Genomic DNA, 21,174 nt, shown 5'->3' on the forward strand with positions numbered 1-21,174 from the left:
AAGGTAAGTTGCTAGCTAGCATTAAACTTATCTTATAAAAAACAATACATCTTAACATAATCACTAGTTAACTAGACATGGTTGATGATATTACTAGTTTAACTACTGCCTGTTAATTTATCATCGAATCACAGCCTACTTCGCCAAATGGGTGATGATTTAACAAGCGCATTCGCAAAAAAAGCACTGTCGTTGCACCAATGTACCTAACTATAAACATCAATGCCTTTCTTAAAATCAATACACAAGTATATATTTTTAAACCTGCATATTTAGTTAAAATAAATTAATGTTAGCAGGCAATATTAACTAGGGAAATATTAACTACGGAACGGTTCCGTATTTCACTGAAAGAATAAACGTTTTGTTTTCGAAATTATAGTTTCTGGATTTTATCATATTAATGACCTAAGGCTCCTATTTCTGTGTGTTTATTATATTATAATTAAGTCTATGATTTGATATTTGATAGAGCAATCTGACTGAGCGGTGGTAGGCAGCAGCAGGCTCGTAAGCATTCATTCAAACAGCACTTTCCTGCGTTTGCCAGCAGCTCTTCGCAATGCTAGAAGCACAGCTCTGTTTATGACTTCAAGCCTATCAACTCCCGAGATTAGGCTGGCAATACTATAGTGCCTATAAGAACATCCAATAGTCAAAGGTATATGAAATACAAATGGTATAGAGAGAAATAGTCCTATAATTCCTATAATAACTACAACCTAAAACTTCTTAACTGGGAATATTGTAGACACATGTTAAAAGGAAACACCAGCTTTCATATGTTCTCATGTTCTGAGCAAGGAACTTAAACGTTAGCTTTTTTACATGGCACATATTGCACTTTTACTTTCTTCTCCAACACTGTGTTTTTGCATTATTTAAACCAAATTGAACGTTTTATTATTTATTTGAGACTAAATAGATTTTTATTATGTATTATATTAAGTTAAAACAAAAGTGTTCAGTCAGTATTATTGTAATTGTCAATTGTCTGTATCTGTATCGGTATCGGTATCGGCGTTGGAAAATCATAATCGGTCGACCTCTAGTACAGATATCCCAAAAAACTACTTAAGTAGTACTTTAAAGTATTTTTACTAAAGGTACTTTACACCACTGGTGAGTGGTGGGGTCAATAAACCAGAATTGGAAGGTCCTCCATCATCGTTTTAATTTCCAGTTTGGGAAAATGTTGGCTTCCCAGTAAATTACAACGGCGTTGGACAGAGAGTTGTTGATAAAACATTAACAGTATGATGCTACGCTCAACGAGAATAACCTATGCAGCTGTCAACACCTCAAATATGTTGACAATTTTACACTGATATCACCTCTGTATACCGGAGCAAGACGGAAACAACACAACATCGTCTCCCCTCTGCAGTCAAGCAGACCTTGGCATCTGATTTAGAAAGAAATTACAAAAGCGATAGGTAGGCTATGTTTATATTTCTTACAGTCTTTGGTTTATACCTGCGGATATGCACCCATTCACGGTGGTTGAGAAATGGGGGTTTCAGTAGTGGTTTTAGCACCTCGTGGAAATGCTCAAGCCACGTTATGAACTTCCCTCTTGCGCCCATTTTAGCAATCAGGTAGTACCCTCTCTATATAAGCCAACCAAAGCCAAAGTTTTCAATTGAATTGGCCAATGCACCCTGTGTTGCCCTTACTTAACAGTGACAGCCCATCACATTACCCCAGAGTAGGAGATGTACCGTGCTACAAACGCACATCTGGCAGTGAAGGAGGCAGTGTCATGGTGCGTTCATAACCAAGTGGGAATTTATCACATACAACTGGGAAAAATCCACTTGAACAGCCCTCAAAACTGATAATTACTAGTGGGAAACTCGTCTATCAGCCTGAACACCCACTTCTCCCACATGATGACCTCTGACGTCACCTACTAAGGAAATGGCCTCTGTAACAACAGCATTTTTGGCAGTTAAATGCAACAGCAAAACATTATTTATAAAATATATCTATTAATGTCGTTTTTGAAATCGGTAATTTGTTTGCAAGCATGATAGCTTTACTTGTAGTTTATGGTTGACACAGCTTGTTGGTCATTATCCAATCGGCTTTTCTCAACGAGTTCAAATCACATGAATGCATCCAACTGGTATTTATGACTTCACAACTGGTAAATTCCCACCTCCCACATGGTTACAAATGCAGCATCAGAGTGGAAACTTGAGAGGCCCAACATAACAATCCGATCACAACAGACAATGCAAGAAACATTATGAATGCTGAACATTGTGAATGGCATTTCATTTTCCCACTGTACCGAAACTGATCCGAACTGTGACCCCAAAAACCGCAATACGTACCGAACCGTGGGTTTGGTGAACCGTGGGTTTGGTGAACCGTGGGTTTGGTGAACCGTGGCTTTGGTGAACCGTGGCTTTGGTGACCCGTTAGCTATTGTTCCTTCAGAAAGTATTTTTTCCCATTATGTTGTGTTATAGCCTGAATTAAACATTTATTAAATTGAGATTTTTGTCACTGGCTTACACACAATACCCCATAACATCAAATTAATACAAAATGAAAAGCTGAAATGTCTTGAGTCAATAAGTATTCAACCCCTTTATTATGGCAAGCCTAAATAAGTTCAGGGGTAATTTTTCTGTACGGTCCCTCAGTTGAGCAGAGAATTTCAAACAAAGATTCAAGAATCAAAGGGCACCTATTGGTAGATGGGTAAAAAAATAACTTAAAAAAACCGACATTGAATATCCCTTTGAGCATGGTGAAGTTATTAATTATACTTTGGATGGTATATCAATAGACCTATCACGTTTTAGGGAAGATCCAGATGCAGACAGTGTCGAAGTAACACAAGTTTATTACTAGAACAGAGGTCAGGCAAAACGACAGGTCAAGGGCAGGCAGAGTTCGGTAATCCAGATCAGAGTCCAAAAGGTACAGAACGGCAGGCAGGCTCAGGGTCAGGGCAGGCTGAATGGTCAAAACCGGGAAAACTAGAAAACAGGAACTAGAAACAGATAGGAGCAAGGGGGAAAACACTGGTAGGCTTGACGAAAAAAAACGAACTGGCAACAGACAAACAGAGAACACAGGTATTAATACACTGGGGATAATGCGGAAGATGGGCGACACCTGGAGGGGGGTGGAGACAAGCACAAAGACAGGTGAAACAGATCAGGGTGTGACAACACCCAGTCACAACAAAGATCCTTCCTAACTCCGTTGCCGGAAAGGAAGGAACCCGCTCAGGGATTTCACCATGAGGCCAGTGGGGACTTTAAAACAGTTACAGAGTTTAATAGCTGTGATAGGAGAAAACTGAGGATGGATCAACAACATTGTAGTTACTCCACAATACTAACTGACAGAGTGAAATTGACAGAGTGAAAAGAAGGAAGCCTGTACAGAATACAAATATTCAAAAACATGCATCCTATTTGCAACAAGACACTAAAGTAATACTGCCCCAAAAAATGGCTAAAATGTTTGAGGCAAATCCAATACAACACATTACTGAGTACCACTTTACATATTTTCAAGCAGAAGTGGTGGCTGCATCAATCGTTAAGGACTGGGAGTTTTTCTCTATAAAAAATTAATGGAATGGAGCTAAGCACAGGTAAAATCCGAGAGGGAAACCTGGTTCAGTCTGCTTTCCACCAGACACGGAGATTAATTCACCTTTCAGCCGGACAATAACCTAAAGCACAAGGCCAAATCTACACTGGAGTTGTTTCCCAAGAAGACAGTGAATGTGGCGGAGTTACAGTTCAGACTTAAATCTACCTGAAAATCAAGACCTGAAAATGGTTGTCTAGCAATGATCAACAACCAATTTAACAAAGCTTGGAAGAATTATGAAAAGATAAATTGGCAAATGTTGCACAATCCAGGTGTGGAAAGCTCTTAGATACTTACCCAGAAAGGCTCACAGCTGTAATTTCTGGCAAAAATGCTTCTTCAAAGTATTGACTTAGGGGTGTGAATACTTATGTACATGAGATATTTATGTATTTCATTTTAAATACATTTGCAAAAATGTCTAAAAACATGTTATCACTTTGCCATTATGGGGTCTTGTGTGTAGGTAGGTGAGGAAAAAATGATTTAATAAATTTTTAATAAGTCAAGGGATATGAACACTTTCGGAAGGCAATATGAAGACATCTTCAGTTCACACAAGAATCAGTTACATCACACAGTCTAAGTGATCTGTTTTTGTGCTCGAGGCACTTAAGCTGATCCCTTTGGGTACATACTAACCCTGACCTAGGAACAGTGCTTATGTGAGGGATTGAATGAGCTGGGGTGAAAATACAGTCGGGTAGAAAACACTAGATGTATACTATAGAGAAATGACAATGACAGATCTCTCAGTAGGAGGAAGAGGAATAGCTCCAGAGAAGTGGAGCTCCATGACAGAGATGGAGGCAGAGAGTGCCTGCGGCATGCCTGTAGCACTGTAATGAAGTTTGTGGCTCGTGTGCCCATGCTGGGCCGATGGGCCAGACTCTCCCAGACTCGACGGGGGACGTTCATCTGAATATTCTTTCCCCACATGTAGCTACCCAATTAACACCAAGCACTTTACCCTGCCGAGTCCCAGGAAGGCTCAGCCAGCATCATGGAGCTTGGCGAACTGGCACCAAACGACCAAACAGCCTTTGATTTATGGACTTAATACTGTAGTGTACTACACCAAGGCAGGGTATTGTATTTCATACAGAAAAAATCAGAAATCTAATATTTCCTCTTTCTTTCTCGTAAAAGTATTCTCCTCTCTCTCTTTTCTACGGTTGTACAGACTCTTTTGTCATGCAGCTTTGGAAGGTTAAGAGTGTTCCGGAATGCTACTGGCTTTTCAAGGTCCAGTGGCGATTTTAGCATGTAAATCTTGGTGGGGCAAAAATAAAAATGTGGGATCCATGTCAGCAAAGCCACTACATGATATAACACTAAACAATACATTAATTGCACTATAACGGGGACAAGCGGTGCCCAAAAACTGTTAGGGCCAACATAACGCTGTGCCAACAGCAGTCCCAACACCTTAGCACTGCTACACCTGGCTTTCAGCGGAGCCTTCTTAGTCAGCGAAACAGTTCATTCAGCCTCATTTACTGCCTTTTAAAAAAACATAGCTGATATGGCAGACTTGCTTAAACTGACAATTGAGATGTAAAAATTATGGCATAAGGGAACGACAAGCAGATAAGAGGCCATCCGTAATTTCGATTAAGACATAAATTAGCAAGCGACGACGGACATAGTCAATATAACTATTTGTTCAGCACTTTTGAAATGTACAGTGACAGAATTCAGAACATGGGCCGTTCTTACAGTGTACTCCCTGCACACGTCAGAACCGTAGGATACATAAAGGGGGCATATAAACAGACAATGAAAGCTTTTACAATATTCGATGATTACATTTCTCTAAAACAGGTTATAGGCTATTTGTGCACCACCAAGTTAGAACAGTGGGTGAAATTAAGAGGTGAAAATAGACCAAATTATTAGGGTGAGGCACATTGAACTCCGTTTGGGTCTTTGCGTGTCAAAAATCAAAAAAGATACACGTCATATAGCACTATTTGACGCATTAAATAAGCTTTCAATTTGACACGTCAAATAACACAATTCTATTATAGAATGTGGTGTGTGCTAAATTTGCACGTGCAAGCCAAGCACCACAACTACTAACGTTATGTGTTTACAATACCGCGTTGGTGAAAATAGACCAAATTATTAGGGTGAGGCACATGGGCTACTAACAGCTTACTACACAACATACACTTAGTATTACGTTCTTAGCTACAGTAAACATTTCTCCCTTGCATATTACATCATTTATGCAGCAGCATACAAGACATTTTTGGACCCACCTTCTGAAGGAGGCGCAGCGGTCCTTTGTGGGAAAAAAACACAGCCACTCCATTGAATAGCAGGTTAACGTTAGTAGTTTCTTTGCAACACTTGCAGTTAGCCACTGATTCCTTCCAAACAACTCATTGTTGAATTATTGTGTAATCTTTATGTACAAGGGCCGATGAGCACCGATACGTTATATCTATAATTTCTCTTCATTATTTCTCTTCATATGACAAGGATTAAAAAGGATTTGCCAGTAGAATGTTACTTGATGACAACTGATGATGTCTGCTAGCTAAGACTTTGAAAGTCCATTCAAAGCTACTGTAGATATAACGTTATTTGATGTCATTCTATCTGTGGCCAATGACCTTGAGCCTTCTTGGATGGGCACTTCTAATATAACTCTATGGCAGAACCCAAGGGGCTAACATTTTCGAGCTCTAACCTTAGAATTGGGGATGACGTACTGTCCCATGAGTGACAGAAAACTGATTCAATCATGACAGAAAAGTTAGCCAGTCTGGCTCAATGCTTTGTATTTTTTGCTGGCTATCCCCACTACCACAGCAAGGACTGAGCTAGGCTGAAACACCTGCATTTTGGAGCTGCCTTACTCAATAAAGCAAAAAAGAGACCATGTTTGTATGCAGCTTTATTAACTAAATTACATTTTTTTTTGTTACATTGTTTACAAACTGATATGTGACACGTATTAATGCCAAAATACCAAGCACAACAAGCAAGCCCCCCCCCCAAAAAACATGTTTTTTATATTTTTTATTATATACGTTTTTTACCTAAAAGTGTGGTGCTCAAAACAGGGGGCTCTGCCCCTCCCTGTCCTGAATGACAGGTCGCCGTTGCTAAGGTCATGGACCACGAAAAGATGTACAGCAACATTCATCCTGTTAAAGCCCATGGATTACGAGCAAATTACCGTGTGTTGTGCTGGCTGGTGTTACTCTGAATGATTTGTGTGTCCACTTGGCAGTTTATTTACAAACACCGTAATCATCTCATTAAAAGCTACTTGGTGCTCATCAGAAGACACTGCCTTATCCCCAATGTGCTCCCATTAAACCTCTGCATTCAAAACATATTTTGCTAAGCACCCGAGTGGTAGAACTAAGCCGTTTTAACCAAGCAGACAAATGGTATACTGTAGTTTGCATTTATGGTGCAACTATAACCCAATATCATTTTGGAGCTTTAGGAGGAAAATGATATTTACTGTAACAGAAATAAGACTGATTGTATCCCAAATGGAACATGATTAACATTCATAAAATGGAAGGGTTGTATAATATTAACACAAGGTTATTTTAGGACTGCGTAGTTAAATTGCAACTTGCTCAGAGGAAAGATAAAATGTTACATTTTCCCAGTGCTACATTATGCATGTGCCCTTTTAGAGATGGGGAAATGTATATATTCTATTTCTTCCTATTTTATTACGTTAATGACATTTACAGAGTAATATTAGTTTTTGAGTGGGGAAAATAAGTTATGAATATCAACCTTATTGATTGGATTTGTTGTGCCTTATGAACTTTTCACTGGCTATTATTGTCCCTGGTTCACTAAGAGTAATTTTAATACATTTAACTCTGAGATGTAAGATGTTTGTGTTATTGATCATACTGAGAACACTGTCAATCTCACTATGAAGATGTTCTTGGGATTTTCTAGCTGCATATTCAACACATGTTGGTTGTAGCTACAGTGTATTACTCTATCCCCTAAATATTTTTTATACGTTTAAACAAATACATATCAACGTTAAGAAGGTACACAAATAAATTATTGCATGCGGTAGCCACTATTCATTAGTTTTTGCATCAGAGGAAGTGGTAATTCAATTAGTTTTTGCAACAGAGGAAGTGGTACATGAGAGTACCTCTTGTAAGACAGTGTGTACACAATAACCTCATGATAGAGAACCTGCCAGCCTAATTCGTTTGTGTGGAGCCGGAGTCAGAGGATCAGGTTAAAATATTGGTGGTACAGTAGGCTTATTAAGTTAGTAGTAGAAGACTGGTGGTAGAACTGGTAGAAGACTGGTGGTAGAACTGGTAGAAGACTGGTGGTAGAACTGGTAGAAGACTGGTGGTAGAACTGGTAGAAGACTGGTGGTAGAACTGGTAGAAGACTGGTGGTAGAACTGGTAGAAGACTGGTGGTAGAACTGGTAGAAGACTGGTGGTAGAACTGGTAGAAGACTGGTGGTAGAACTGGTAGAAGACTGGTGGTAGAACTGGTAGAAGACTGGTAGAAGACTGGATCTAGATATGTATTTCCAAAATATAGAAATGGTGAAAAATAATGAAAATAGTTCATGACAAAAAATACTTAACTATTACCTCAACTGAAGGACAAAGGCAAAAGTGCCTCAAACAGGCTAAACACCCATAACCTCAAGCATCTGAGTATGGTATAGCTAAACTAACAGCATGTTACCAAGACAATGATCTATACCTGAATGAGGAGAAAGTGACTAAATGGTAGGTCTATTACAGCAACGGACAGAAGTTACATTTTGTAGCAGGTTAGGAGAACTTTCTAAAATTCTCACGACGCGACTAAAACATGCAACTTTTTTACAATAGCTTTACACCATCTAGCCACAATGATGCTAAAAGGACATGCCCTAACCTATTATTAGCGTTTCTGATAAACAATGAAAACACCCCCACAGCAGGAGAACTCAAACACAGAGAGGTGGACAACCTGTGTCTGATGTTGCGTTCATAACATTTAGTAAATTCGTTAATACCAGCATACCACTGGGGGAAAACGTGTTGCTCCCAGTTTACAAGTAGTACTACCTGAGTTCCCCACTTGTAATGAACGGAGCATGAAGCCCTGAACTGACCTGGGCGTGCTCCCCTTGGAGCCAGGTCAACACAGCAATGGTGAGTAGAACATGTTGGCGATTGGAACAAAGAAATTAAACAATTTCAACAACAATTAAAGGTTGTGTATGTAACCAGATTCTGCTGTTTATACATACTGTTTAAAGGAACTAGTGATAGCATAGTTAGGGAAATGTCCATGTGACAATAGCTCTCAGGCACAAATCCCATATACCTACCTACATGTCAAATAAAATAAAATATAATTTTATTGGTCACATACACATTTAGCAGATGTTATTGCGCGTGTAGTGAAATGCTTGTGTTTCTAGCTCCAAAAGTGCAGTAATATCTAACAAGTAGTATCTAACAATTTCACAACATTACACACATTTAAAGTATGTTAAAAGGGTACAAAAATCTACAAAAAGGAACTACTACTGTATATTCATGAGCTAGCTACTCCAATGTTTTTGCATCAAAAGGAGTACTGAGAGCACCTCTTGTAGACAGTGTGGACTGTGTATGCTAAAATAGGTGACTTACCTAGGCTCCCTGCCTCAGAGTTTATACAGTAACCTCACCAAAAACAGCCTTGTTTCAACTAGTGGTGTTGACTCCCCACTCATCATTTTCCAGCCACACCTACCCTGAGTAATTACCTTTACACGCACAGAACAGCCTCGTCCAGCCAGGGGGCTGGCTGCGGCACAGAATACAAATGGCCCATAAAAATGCCTTCAACTGCCAATTAGTCAAGCAAGATATGTACTGAGCTTGCTATTAATAACCTATTACCACAAGCCGGACAAAGATGGCACAGCCTAATGAGCATTTGATTGTCATATTTGTCTTGAATGCTGTTAAAGATTACAAATGTCAGAGGGCAAACATTGTCAGTAGTCTCTTCTGATTTCTTGCTGAAGTTTGTATTATGGGGAGTTTTTCCCCCCTCCGTTCCCAAAGTATAGAAGGACAGTGGGGTGTGAAGGCAATCCTCTCTGCTACAGGGTCGAGTGTTTGGGTCAAGGCCATGGCCAAGGTTTAGTGGCTGTCAGGCGGCAATGATAGAAAGGTCAGCCCAAGCAGAGCTCAGGGCAGAACAGACGGGTTCATATCAAGGTTATAGTGTGCTTTATGCTACACAGCAAAACACTACTAGGCTGTGATGAACTGCAGCCTTATACTAGGACACAGATGCAAAATAACAGTATTCATCATTGTGCTACTGTTATATTACTACTGAGTAATGCTAATGGTAAATAAAAAAATAACTGCCTCTGTAGCTCTGGGGATAAAATACATTGTTCGCCACATGATTTCTGTCATTGTGTTTCATAGCAGTCCATCAGATTCTGCTGTAAATTAAAGTTATCTCTCAATCTGTTCCTATAAGGGCTCCTCCTCCCCTGTGTCTATAAAGCAGCTCAATCTTCTAACACCACCACCCAGCAGCAACCCCTTAGAACAAGGACACGCTGATTAAAGACACTAATATCCAAATAATTACTTTTTACTTGATTTATATATTTTTCGCACAGTACTGGGACACAACATTAGCAATGTGTGAGGTAAATTCATTGTTCTAAGTCTTTATTCTGTCTCCACTTCCTCCAGATTGGTCTTGCATTTTGGATCCAATGACTGAATGAGCTTGGTTCAGTGTTGCCAGGCATGGAGCAGATGGATTGTAAGCCTTACCAGTCGTTGTCCAAGGCCCGGAATGAGATGGAGCTCGCCTACACCAGCTCCTCAGACGAAAGCGAGGACGGCAGGAACCTTTGCAAATCCTACACATCCCGAGAGACCCTGCCCGACTACGGCCAGGAGATGAGACTAAACTACAACAGCCACAGAGCCAAGCGGAAAACAGTGGAGGAACACACTGGAGGTGCGCTATAACCACACACCACAAACTAGTTTAGCCAGTCACAATGAGATTGTTAAATAGTAATTCAATTGAAATAGTAATTTGTTTTGATTGGTAACTGTGCTGGGGGCATTTATACGGTAAATACCCGTTCCATTTTGTAGTTATTGATAAACGCACAGGTTCCAGGTTAATCCGTTTTCCCTGCACAGGTTATGGTCAGTTATGATGTCAAAGTGTCAGAGAGGTTGCAGGGGGAGACAGGCAAATGCAGTGTGATTGTATGCATGGTAAGACTTATCATGACATTGCAGCTAGCCAAATGAATTTTATAATCTCATGTCCCCGTATCCACATATCCCCTGGTAAATGTATGAAAACTCTACTCTGCTGGTACCTGCAGTGACTATGGAAGGATTGCATGCTAATGTGGAAGGTAGACTCGGTTGAATGTTGTTGTGAAAAATGTGAATAACAGAGGTAATGCAGTTATTCCATAAATTGTTTCCTAGTCTAGCTAGTCACACATAGGAGCTTTTTAACACCTTAGGGCTGTGTTGGGGTTTGGGGGGTGGGATGGGATAGGGATGGGGGGAGTGTATAATTATGTTTGAATTGACTTTTTCTCTGTACAATATAACACAATCACACCTCTATTCTAACCACTCTAAACAATGATTGTTAGGAAATGAGAATAGGAAATGAGTGTTACAGGGAAAACACAAAACTCACTTATCGAATTATGAGTGGTTTTAGTGGTGATGTTTCTACTCAGTTGTTCATTGCACAGTCTATATTGTTATCTACCTTATTCACTGAACACATAGTGCAGTATGCCATCACTGTCTCTTGAAGGTTCCTCATACAAAAATGTCACACGATCTGGTCTGCTTCAGGAAGACATAAAATACCACTATGGAGGTTATTTCAGGTCCCATCTAAACCACTGGTTGACTATTTACCTTTCACAATATACAGTTGAAGTCATTAAAGCTCGTTTTTCAACCACTCCACACATTTCTTGTTAACAAACTATAGTTTTGGCAAGTCGGTTAGGACATCTACTTTGTGCATGACACAAGTAATTTTTCCAACAATTGTTTACAGACAGATTATTTCACTTATAATTCACTGTATCACAATTCCAGTGGGTCAGAAGTTTACATACACTAAGTTGACTGTGCCTTTAAACAGCTTGGAAAATTCCAGAAAATGATGGCATGGCTTTAGAAGCTTCTGATAGGCTATTTGACAACATTTGAGTCAATTGGAGGGGTACCTGTGGATGTATTTCAAGGCCTACTTTCAAACTCAGTGCCTCTTTGCTTGACATCATGAGAGAATCAACAGAAATCAGCCTAATCAGCCCAAAATTGTAGACCTCCACAAGTTTGGTTCATCCATGGGAGCAATTTCCAAACACCTGAAGGTGTCACGTTCATCTGTACAAACAATAGTGCGCAAGTATAAACACCATGGGACCACGCAGCCGCCATACCGCTCAGGAAGGAGATGCATTCTGTCTCCTAGAGATGAACGTACTTTTGTGCGAAAAGTGCAAATCAATCCCAGAACAACAGTAAAGGACCTTGTGAAGATGGTGGAGGAAACAGGTACAAAAGTATCTATATCCACAGTAAAACGAGTCCTATATCGACTTAACCTGAAAGGCTGCTCAGCAAGGAAGAAGCCCCTGCTCCAAAACCGCCATAAAAAAGCCAGACTACGGTTTGCAACTGCACATGGGGACAAAGATGGTACTTTTTGGAGAAATGTCTTCTGGTCTGATGAAACAAAAACAGAACTGTTTGGCCATAATGACCATCGTTATGTTTGGAGGAAAAAGGGGGAGGCTTGCAAGCTGAAGAACACCATCCCAACCGTGAAGCACGGAGGTGGCAGCATCATGTTGTGGGGGTGCTTTGCTGCAAGAGGAACTGGTGCACTTCACAAAATAGATGGCATCATGAGGGAGGAAAATTGTGTGGCCATATTGAAGCAACATCTCAAGACATCAGTCAGGAAGTTAAAGCTTGGTCGCAAATGGGTCTTCCAAATGGACAATGACCCCAAGCATACTTCCAAAGTTGTGGCAAAATGGCTTAAGGACAACGAAGTCAAGGTATTGGAGTGGCCATCACAAAGCCCTGACCTCAATCCCATAGAACATTTGTGTCCAGAACTGAAACGGTGTGTGCGAGCAAGGAGGGCTACAAACCTGACTCAGTTACACCAGCTCTGTCAGGAGGAATGTGCCAAAAATTCATCCAACTTATTGTGGGAAGCTTGTGGAAGGCTACCAGAAATGTTTGACCCAAGTTAAACAATTTAAAGGCATTGCTACCAAATAGTAATTGACTGTATGTAAACTTCTGACCCACTGGGAATGTGATAAAATAAATAAAAGCTGAAATACATCATTATCTCTACTATTATTCTGACATTTCACATTCTTAAAATAAAGTAACTAACCTAAGACAGGGAATTTTTACTTGGATTGAATGTCAGGAATTGTGAAAAACTAAGTTTAAATGTATTTGGCTAAGGTGTATGTAAACTTCCGACAAGCACTTGTAAGATTGGGGGAACAACACAATCACAAACTGCAGTGTCATTGTAAACAGATGATTTCTAGGAGCTACTGTAAGGTTTCCTCACTACAGTTGTAGTTTATGATGTCAATTCTACATAGGACCTATATGAAAGATATTTGTAAGGTTATTGGGCGTAAGTATGTACAGGCACAGAACATGGACGTAAATAGAAGATTATGACATTATCTTAATAGTGATAGTACATCTGTACCGCAGTAGTTAAACTTTGATCAGTGTTGCTGTTTTCATTGTTTTACATGGAAATTCTTCTAACCATATTCTGTCTCTTTATGCAGTCCTGGAATAATTGCTGTTCTGAAATATTGTTGACATGACATATTCCTTGATCATTGTACGTTAATTTGAGTCATTTGAAGGTAAGAATTGAAGAACAAAGTTATGCTAAAAATGTCTTCAGTGTTATGACTATAATTTCTATAATAATAATTTATATGAGGATAATTTCTTATAATGCCTATCAGTAATTGATCATCTGATGATTAGAGTAGGTATTTCTATGTCAAATGATGATTTACACTTTCTAAAGATATAACACTTAACATTTATTTCACATATAGTATACTGTATTTGAAGGCAAAATGTGCATATGAATAACACCTGATCAGCATCTCCCTCACATTGATATGATTAACAGTGCTATATTTCTAATCACATGATCATTTATATACTGTATTATCTTATTTTCCTTAGATTTACCTTAAAACTTATGCGAGTGATGGAAGATACATATTCTTGTCTTAAGTGCAAATGTGAGCTTAAATCGGCTTTCAGCTCCCATGTATTACGGTATTCAAATGATACACCGAACAAAACATTTTGTTCTGGTTACCTTGGAAACTGCATAAAATGAACAAATGACATTTGCTTGGAGCAGCATCTTTTTCAACCTGAACAGATTGATTGCAAAACAGTATGCACATGATTTCAGCCCCTATCGTGGAGAGGACAACATTATCAGGAGTGATTGGGAAAAAATCGATACAGTTACATATTGCAATATTTAGGATGATATTATATTGATACTTTGACACCAAAGATCGATTTTTAAGAAAATAAAATACATACTGCATACAGTGAGCTCAATGTATTGGGACAGTGACATTTTTTTTTGGGGGGGGGGGGGGGGGGCTCTGTACTCCAGCACTTTGGATTTGAAATTATACAATGAGTATGAGGTTAAAGTGCAGACTGTCAGCTTGAATTTGAGGGTAGCATCCACGTTAATGTAGAAGTGTTTAGAAACATATAAAAAAAAAATGTTGAATTTTAACCCAATTTTTGTATTTTCTTCCCAATTACGATCTTGTCTCATGTCTGCAACTCCCCAACGGGCTCGGAGAGGTGAAGGTCGAGTCATGCATATTCCTCCGAAATATGACCCGCCAAACCGCACACCCACCCGCTTAACCCAGAAGCCAGCCGCACCAACGTGTCAGGAAACACCGCTCAACTGACGACCGAAGTCAGTCTGCAGGTGCCCGTCCCGCCACAAGGAGTCGCTAGAGCGCGATGAGCCCCCGGCCAAACCCTCCCATAACCCGGACAATTGTGCGCCGCCCTATGTCTTACTTCAATTAGCCACGAAATCCCTAATTTGAAAGCGAATGTTTTCTAGAAGCTGTGCGGTGCCATTTCCCCTGAATTTACCCATACGTGTGCTAGCTGCCTAGCAGAGTTTCAGCCAATGAGCTTCAGCCCCTCGCCATTTGAGTGACAGCTAGCAAGACACACACACACACACACACACAGTAGAGCGAGAGAGAGCGCAATGACGTGGTTCACATCTGCACATTTGTGACAGTACGCAATTTTCAGGGACCACTTCTGGCTTGTGGGCGCTACCTTCCGAACTACTGGTGAAAAAGTATACAAAAGTACCAGAGAATATCTTTAAATAGTGAGTCAACATGTTTTCAGCACTTTTATTTCCATGACTGATCAGAACTTGGTTTTATTATGGCTCTCTCTTGTCTCTCTGCAGGAGACATATAGTGAGCAATATGTTTGGAACATAAAATCGCAATACATATAGAATGGTAAGAATCGCAATACATATCGTATCGGCACCTAAGTATCGTGATAATATTGTAACATGAGGTCCTGGCAATTCCCATCCCTAATTTTCAGTGCTCATTTGTGTCCATTTTTCGCTGTTGCCTCCATTTCGCGGCTGTGATTTTAAGGGGCAGGAGGTTGGAGAGAGGTATTCACTGACAAGAAATTGGTCAAGGACATGGGTTCCTGACTGGCGTAATTAGTGTAGAGATTATTACTTGAGAGTGAGGTCAGGCAAGTCACCTTGGTGAGGGATTCTCAAGAGCAGTTTAAAGAAAGACGACCCCTCTCCATATGCAAGCCGCACCGCCGTGTTGAGTACAGACCATGGCCTCAGACTGATATTACGGAGTCTAGTCACACAGGATTTTGATCTACGCCAGATTATTGTGCAACCCAGACAAACCCAATGAAATTGTTGCTAAAACAATTTAACAAAAATGTTTTTTTTTAAATGATCAATAAATGAATTAAATACTTTTTAAAATCACTATACAGTATAACAGGCCTCGGTAATCTGCAATCATTTACTCTCAGTGCTCAGTTTATTAGGTACACCCACCTAGTACCGAGTCAGAACCCCCTTTTCCTCAGGAAACAGAAATGTTTCACAGTTGGTGTCAAAGACACCTAAAGTGTGCCTGGATAGTTCCGCAGACCATTATACCATCACCATCAGCCTGTACCGTTGACACCAGGCAGGATGGGGCCATGGACTCATGCTGCTTACGCCAAATCCTGACTCTGTCATCAGCATGACACAACAGGATCCGGGATTCGTCGGACCAGGAAATGTTTTTTGACTGCTCAATTGTCCAGTGTTGGTGATCGCGTGCCCACAGGAGCCGATTCTTCTTGTTTTTAGCTGATAGGAGTGGAACCCTGTTGGTCGTCTGCTGCAATAGCTCATCCGTGACAAGGACTGACGAGTTGTGCATTCTGAGATACCGTTCTTCACACCACTGTTGTACTGTGCCGTTATTTGCCTGTTTGTGGCACGCCTTTTAGGTTGAACGATTCTTGCCATTCTCCTTCGACCTCTCATCAACGAGCTGTTTTCGCCCATAGGACTGAAGCTGACTGGATGCTTTTTGTTTTTTGCACCAGTCTTTGTAGACCCTACACACTGTCGTGCGTGAAAAGCGCAGGACGCCGGCCATTTCTGATCATACCATGCTCAAAGTCGCTTAGGTCACTCGTTTTTCCCATTCTAACGTTCAATCGAACAGTAACTGAATGCCTTGATGCCTGTCTGCCTGCTTTATATAGCAAGTCATGACCAAGTGACTCACTGTCTGTAGCAACAAACTATTTTCGTTAATGGGGTGGTGTACCTAAAAAACAGTCCACTGAGTGTATATCACACTTTTATCTAGTTTTGATAAGAAAATGTAATTAGATCATGTACAGTTAATGTTTGTGTGTAAGGGTAAAGTGACGGTACTCTGTTATATTTCATTCTTGTTTAGTTATGTGACCCAGTCTTTATCACAAATATCTCTAAGGTGAAGTCAATTCACTCTCAGCAGTGTAAATGTTGATAAAGATTGATCCGCTACTGTTGGAAGTTATGATTTGACCAAACTGTGCAGAACAGATTAGGAATAAAATAGGATGCGTCATCCTCTTTGGAGTAAGTGAATTTATTGTTGAAAAGGATGTACATAGACACTTTTCACAGCTGGTATGTAAGTGCAAAACTGACGTGGAAGAAGTGTATCTAAGTTTCCCAGGTAAGTGCTTTGTTAAATATTTTGCTGCTCTTTCAAGTGAAAACAAAAGTCGCCTAAATGTGTCCCTCCAACAATGACCTAGAAATCTGAAAGTGTTTTTAGTTTCCACGCTTGCGAGTTAAGATTAGTATTCTTAGTTCTAAATTATTTGAAGGATATCGTATTGTTTTCCGTCTTGAAAGGTAACTGGAGGAATCACTGTTCAGCCATCCCTGATCTGGAGGTGGTGAAAACAGATGGTGCTCCCAACGCCTCATTCTGTGAGAATACTCACAGCATCCACACACTTCCCCAACGCCTCATTCTGTGAGAATACTCACAGCATCCACACACTTCCCCAACGCCTCATTCTGTGAGAATACTCACAGCATCCACACACTTCCACAATGCCTCTCCAATTTCTGAACATCCAATGGAGAGAGAGAAAAAGAGATGTTAGTTTTTCTTCTATACTGAGTGGATCTATACTTATGAACTCTTGCTTAGACTTAAACTTTTCCCAAAAATGCTATGTTACCTTTCCCCCTGAGATTACATGGCACACATAGCCCTATGCTAACATGACCAGCATGATTATTTCCTGTAACAAATTCCACAACAGCCAAATAAAAAGGTTCACGTATTTGGATGTGATCAAACACTTTTTCATGAAATTGTTGTTAACAGATGTAAAAAAAAAAACACGTTCTGCTAATCAAAGTTACTAAAATCACATGTTTGAGTGACTGGTCAAATATCTCTCAGTGTAGTGTGCCTAGCACCTGACAATTTTTGCAGTTTGCAGTAAGTGTTCGAATCGCAGATTAGATGGTTTTTTTCTTCTTTGTAATGTAGAATTACATTTATTGTGTTACTTTGTTACTTTGTTAAGAATGCATTAAATAACAATCATGTATTACATATATATGTACATTTAACTGTACAACATTGTTCATGCATTATTCAAATTATCTACTTTGTCACATATGTGTTATTTGAATCGAGGACCAGCAGGAGAAAGTTTTTTCTATAAATAAAAAAAATGTCACGTAGGGGACTTGATCCCCTACAAAAAGTTTCCAAGCACACCGCATTGCCACCTGGCAATGATAACAAATTACAGTACATTACTGCAGTCTAACAATACCATGAGCCTATCTGAATTAGTTTTGATGATGTTCTATAAACATCCTATATATTTTTTCCCATAAAAGCACATGGATGTGTGTGAAATAGATAAGCAAAAACGTGGAGTTTTGTCATATATGAGAAATATTACTATTAGAAATATATTACTTTAGAATTGTGTCTAACGTTAGTAGCCTAGTCAAGGATGCATCATGCAGGCTTGGGCGGTTTCCAGATTTTCATACCTTTGTACCATCCTTGTGCCATCCCGGGGTACACAGTATTACCAGCATTGAACATAAGGGGTGCTATTTTCAAATGCAGAATACCCCACTGTAATCTGAAGGTTAGCAATGCATGTAAATTCCCATAGCGGATGCCAGCTAAATGCTAACAAGTGCATGCAAACATTGTATACGGTCTCTGACAAATTATTTGCAGGACAGACAGCTCATAAAGTTATACAAATAACAAAAAAATATTACTCACAGTTTTCTGCAAACACAAAACATTAGACAGAATGGTCTTAATCCAGGGTGGAATTCTCAGCTGTTACCAAGAGAAGAGAAGAAGAGAAGATTGATTTTGCAAGAAGCTAACCACTTTGATAACTAGCGACTAATACCTTTTACAGAACCCAATTCATACAGTCCCATTTTTACCACATTCTTGCACATTCAGGATAAGCATTTTATATCTCCCGTGTACTTATAGGCAAGTTTAGGAGCAGAGTTAGATGTGGGCTGATGTGGTTGGACGTCTATTTGAATAAATCCATTGAATATAAACCATCACAAAGAAATACATTTTTTATTTATTTTAGGCAGGTCCTAAGAAACATTGTAAGACTCAAGTTATTTTCAAAATAATATGGCATATTTTGAGTTTAATGATGTTACTGGTCTGGACAGCCTAAAGGCTACATGGGTGCGCCATGCACATGAAATCAATAGATATTTTGTTAATTAAACAGACAAAACACTTAGACTACCCTGATCACAGTCAACACACATATTTTATAGTAGGCTAAGAATGTAATGACATATAACAATATAACTTGCGTCACGGCAACGTGTGGAACTGCAAAATAATAGGCATACACTTGATTTAGGCTACATTATTGCATGCAAAATGTTTCTAATCAGTGATAGATGAGCAAACAAATAGATGAGCTATACAATCTCCACTTAGTTGCCCAGCCAGAGAAGTCACAAATAAACAGATGGAGACTCAGTAAAACAAAATGAATTGATTAAGACAAGTCGCAAGCTTTTGGTCGGCCTAGGCTACTAAGCGACTGCGAGTGAACAGCAAAATAATCCACTTGTTTGGCCTAAACTACAGTGTATTCGGCAAGTATTCAGACCCCTTGACTTTTTCCACATTTTGTTACTTTACAGCCTTATTCTAAAATGGATTATATATTTTTAAAAATGACTCATCAATCTACACACAATACCTCATAATGACAAAGGGAAAATAGGTTTTTAGAAATTTTAGCAAATGTATAAAAAAAAATGAAATACCTTATTTACATAAGTATTCAGACCCTTTGCTATGAGACATGAAATTGAGCTCAGGTGCATCCTGTCTCTACAACTTGAGTCCACCTGTGGTAAATTCAATTGATTGGACATGATTTGGAAAGGCACACACCTGTCTATATAAGGTTCCACAGTTGACAGTGTATGTCAGAGAAAAAACCAAGCCATGAGGTCGAAGGAATTGTGCGTAGAGCCCTGAGACAGGACTGTGTCGAGGAAAAGATCTGGGGAAAGGTACCAAAATATGTCTGCAGCATTGAAAGCCCCAAGAACACAGTGGCCTCCATCATTCTTAAATGGAAGAAGTTTGGAACCACCAAGACTCTTCCAAGAGCTGGCCACCCGGCCAAACTGAGAAGGAGAGAAGGGGGAGAAGGGCCTTGGTCAGGGAGGTGACCAAGAACACGATGGTCACTCTGACAGAGCTCCAGAGTTCCTTTGTGGAGATGGGAGAACCTTCCAGAAGGACAACCGTCTCAGCAGCACTCCACCAATCAGGCCTTTGTGGTAGAGTGGCCAGACAGAAGCCACTCCTCAGTAAATGGCACATGACAGCCCTCTTTGAGTTTGCCAAAAGGTACCTAAAGACTCTCAGACCATGAGAAACAAGATTCTCTGGTCTGATGAAACAAAGATTGAACTCTTTGGCCTGAATGTCAAGCATCATGTCTGGAGTAATCCCGGGGAGATGTATTAAAAATGTGCAAAAATGTCAAAAAATATGTTTTTGTTTTGTCAATATAGGGTATTATGTGTAGATTGATGAGGGAAAAAAATCTGTTTAATCTATTTTAGAATAAGTCTAACTTTTAACAAAATGCAAATGCACTGTACATACACTAACATGCTGGCAAAATGTTCTGATTGTCTCTAATAAATGAGCCAACTAGACAAGATGATCATGAGCAGCACTCACCTCAATTTAGCTAACATTTCCACAGCCTAATTGTAGCCTAACCAATACCCAAACGGAGATTTAGTAAGAAAAAAAAATCTGTCATTGATTGATTTATCAAGACGAGTCCTCACGAAACGGTGCTGAAATAGTTGAAAGTTGACCACACACAGGTAGGCTATTGCTTCAATTGTATTATAACAATTTGATCCCTTCAATTTCGTTAGCCTACTTTAGTAAAAATGTTCGTTATTCAGTGATATTTATTCCCACAGTAATTCTCTATGGACCCATCCAGTCGCGGTTAAGAAAACAGTGCATGTGGTGGGCTATGCAAAGAGATCGGTGAAGTGACATGCCTCAGTTTAGAACTGCCAGGAGGATAGTGGTAATGGGCACTGCTTAGCAACTATCAAGAGCTTAAGAGCGTAGTGCGTGCTATTGCCGCCTCAGCATTATGGCTACATTTCATACTAAGGCAGAACTTTACCGCAATCATTACTAGGGTCGGTTGGCGGAAATAAAAGTATCGGCTTTGTCACCAGCAATACCTTTCATGTATAAAAAAGAATTGGCAAAAAGTTGGCTGAATGCTGAAGTTGACAGGAAAATGTATTGGTTTAAAAAGTG

General features: G+C 39.7%; 1 protein-coding gene and 1 long non-coding RNA gene across 4 annotated transcripts in view; one reads left to right on the forward strand and one right to left on the reverse strand.

Annotated features, from left to right (window-relative positions):
• LOC139537260 (teneurin-1-like) overlaps positions 1-21,174 on the forward strand; it is a 184,481-nt gene that overhangs the window by 38,231 nt on the left and 125,076 nt on the right. For all 3 annotated transcript variants that reach the window (XM_071338378.1, XM_071338379.1, XM_071338380.1), the window contains exon 2: positions 10,343-10,616. In XM_071338378.1, the coding sequence (XP_071194479.1) occupies positions 10,400-10,616 (217 nt within the window). In that variant the 5' untranslated portion in view covers positions 10,343-10,399. The remainder of the gene's footprint in view (positions 1-10,342; positions 10,617-21,174) is intronic.
• LOC139537262 (uncharacterized) lies at positions 6,507-20,934 on the reverse strand. Its single transcript, XR_011667495.1, has 3 exons — positions 20,566-20,934; positions 18,595-18,654; positions 6,507-8,155 (listed from the first exon to the last, which is right to left on the reverse strand). It is a non-coding gene; the product is annotated as an uncharacterized lncRNA (long non-coding RNA).

This window comes from Salvelinus alpinus, chromosome 13, assembly GCF_045679555.1.
Source record: "Salvelinus alpinus chromosome 13, SLU_Salpinus.1, whole genome shotgun sequence".
NCBI lineage: Eukaryota > Metazoa > Chordata > Actinopteri > Salmoniformes > Salmonidae > Salvelinus > Salvelinus alpinus.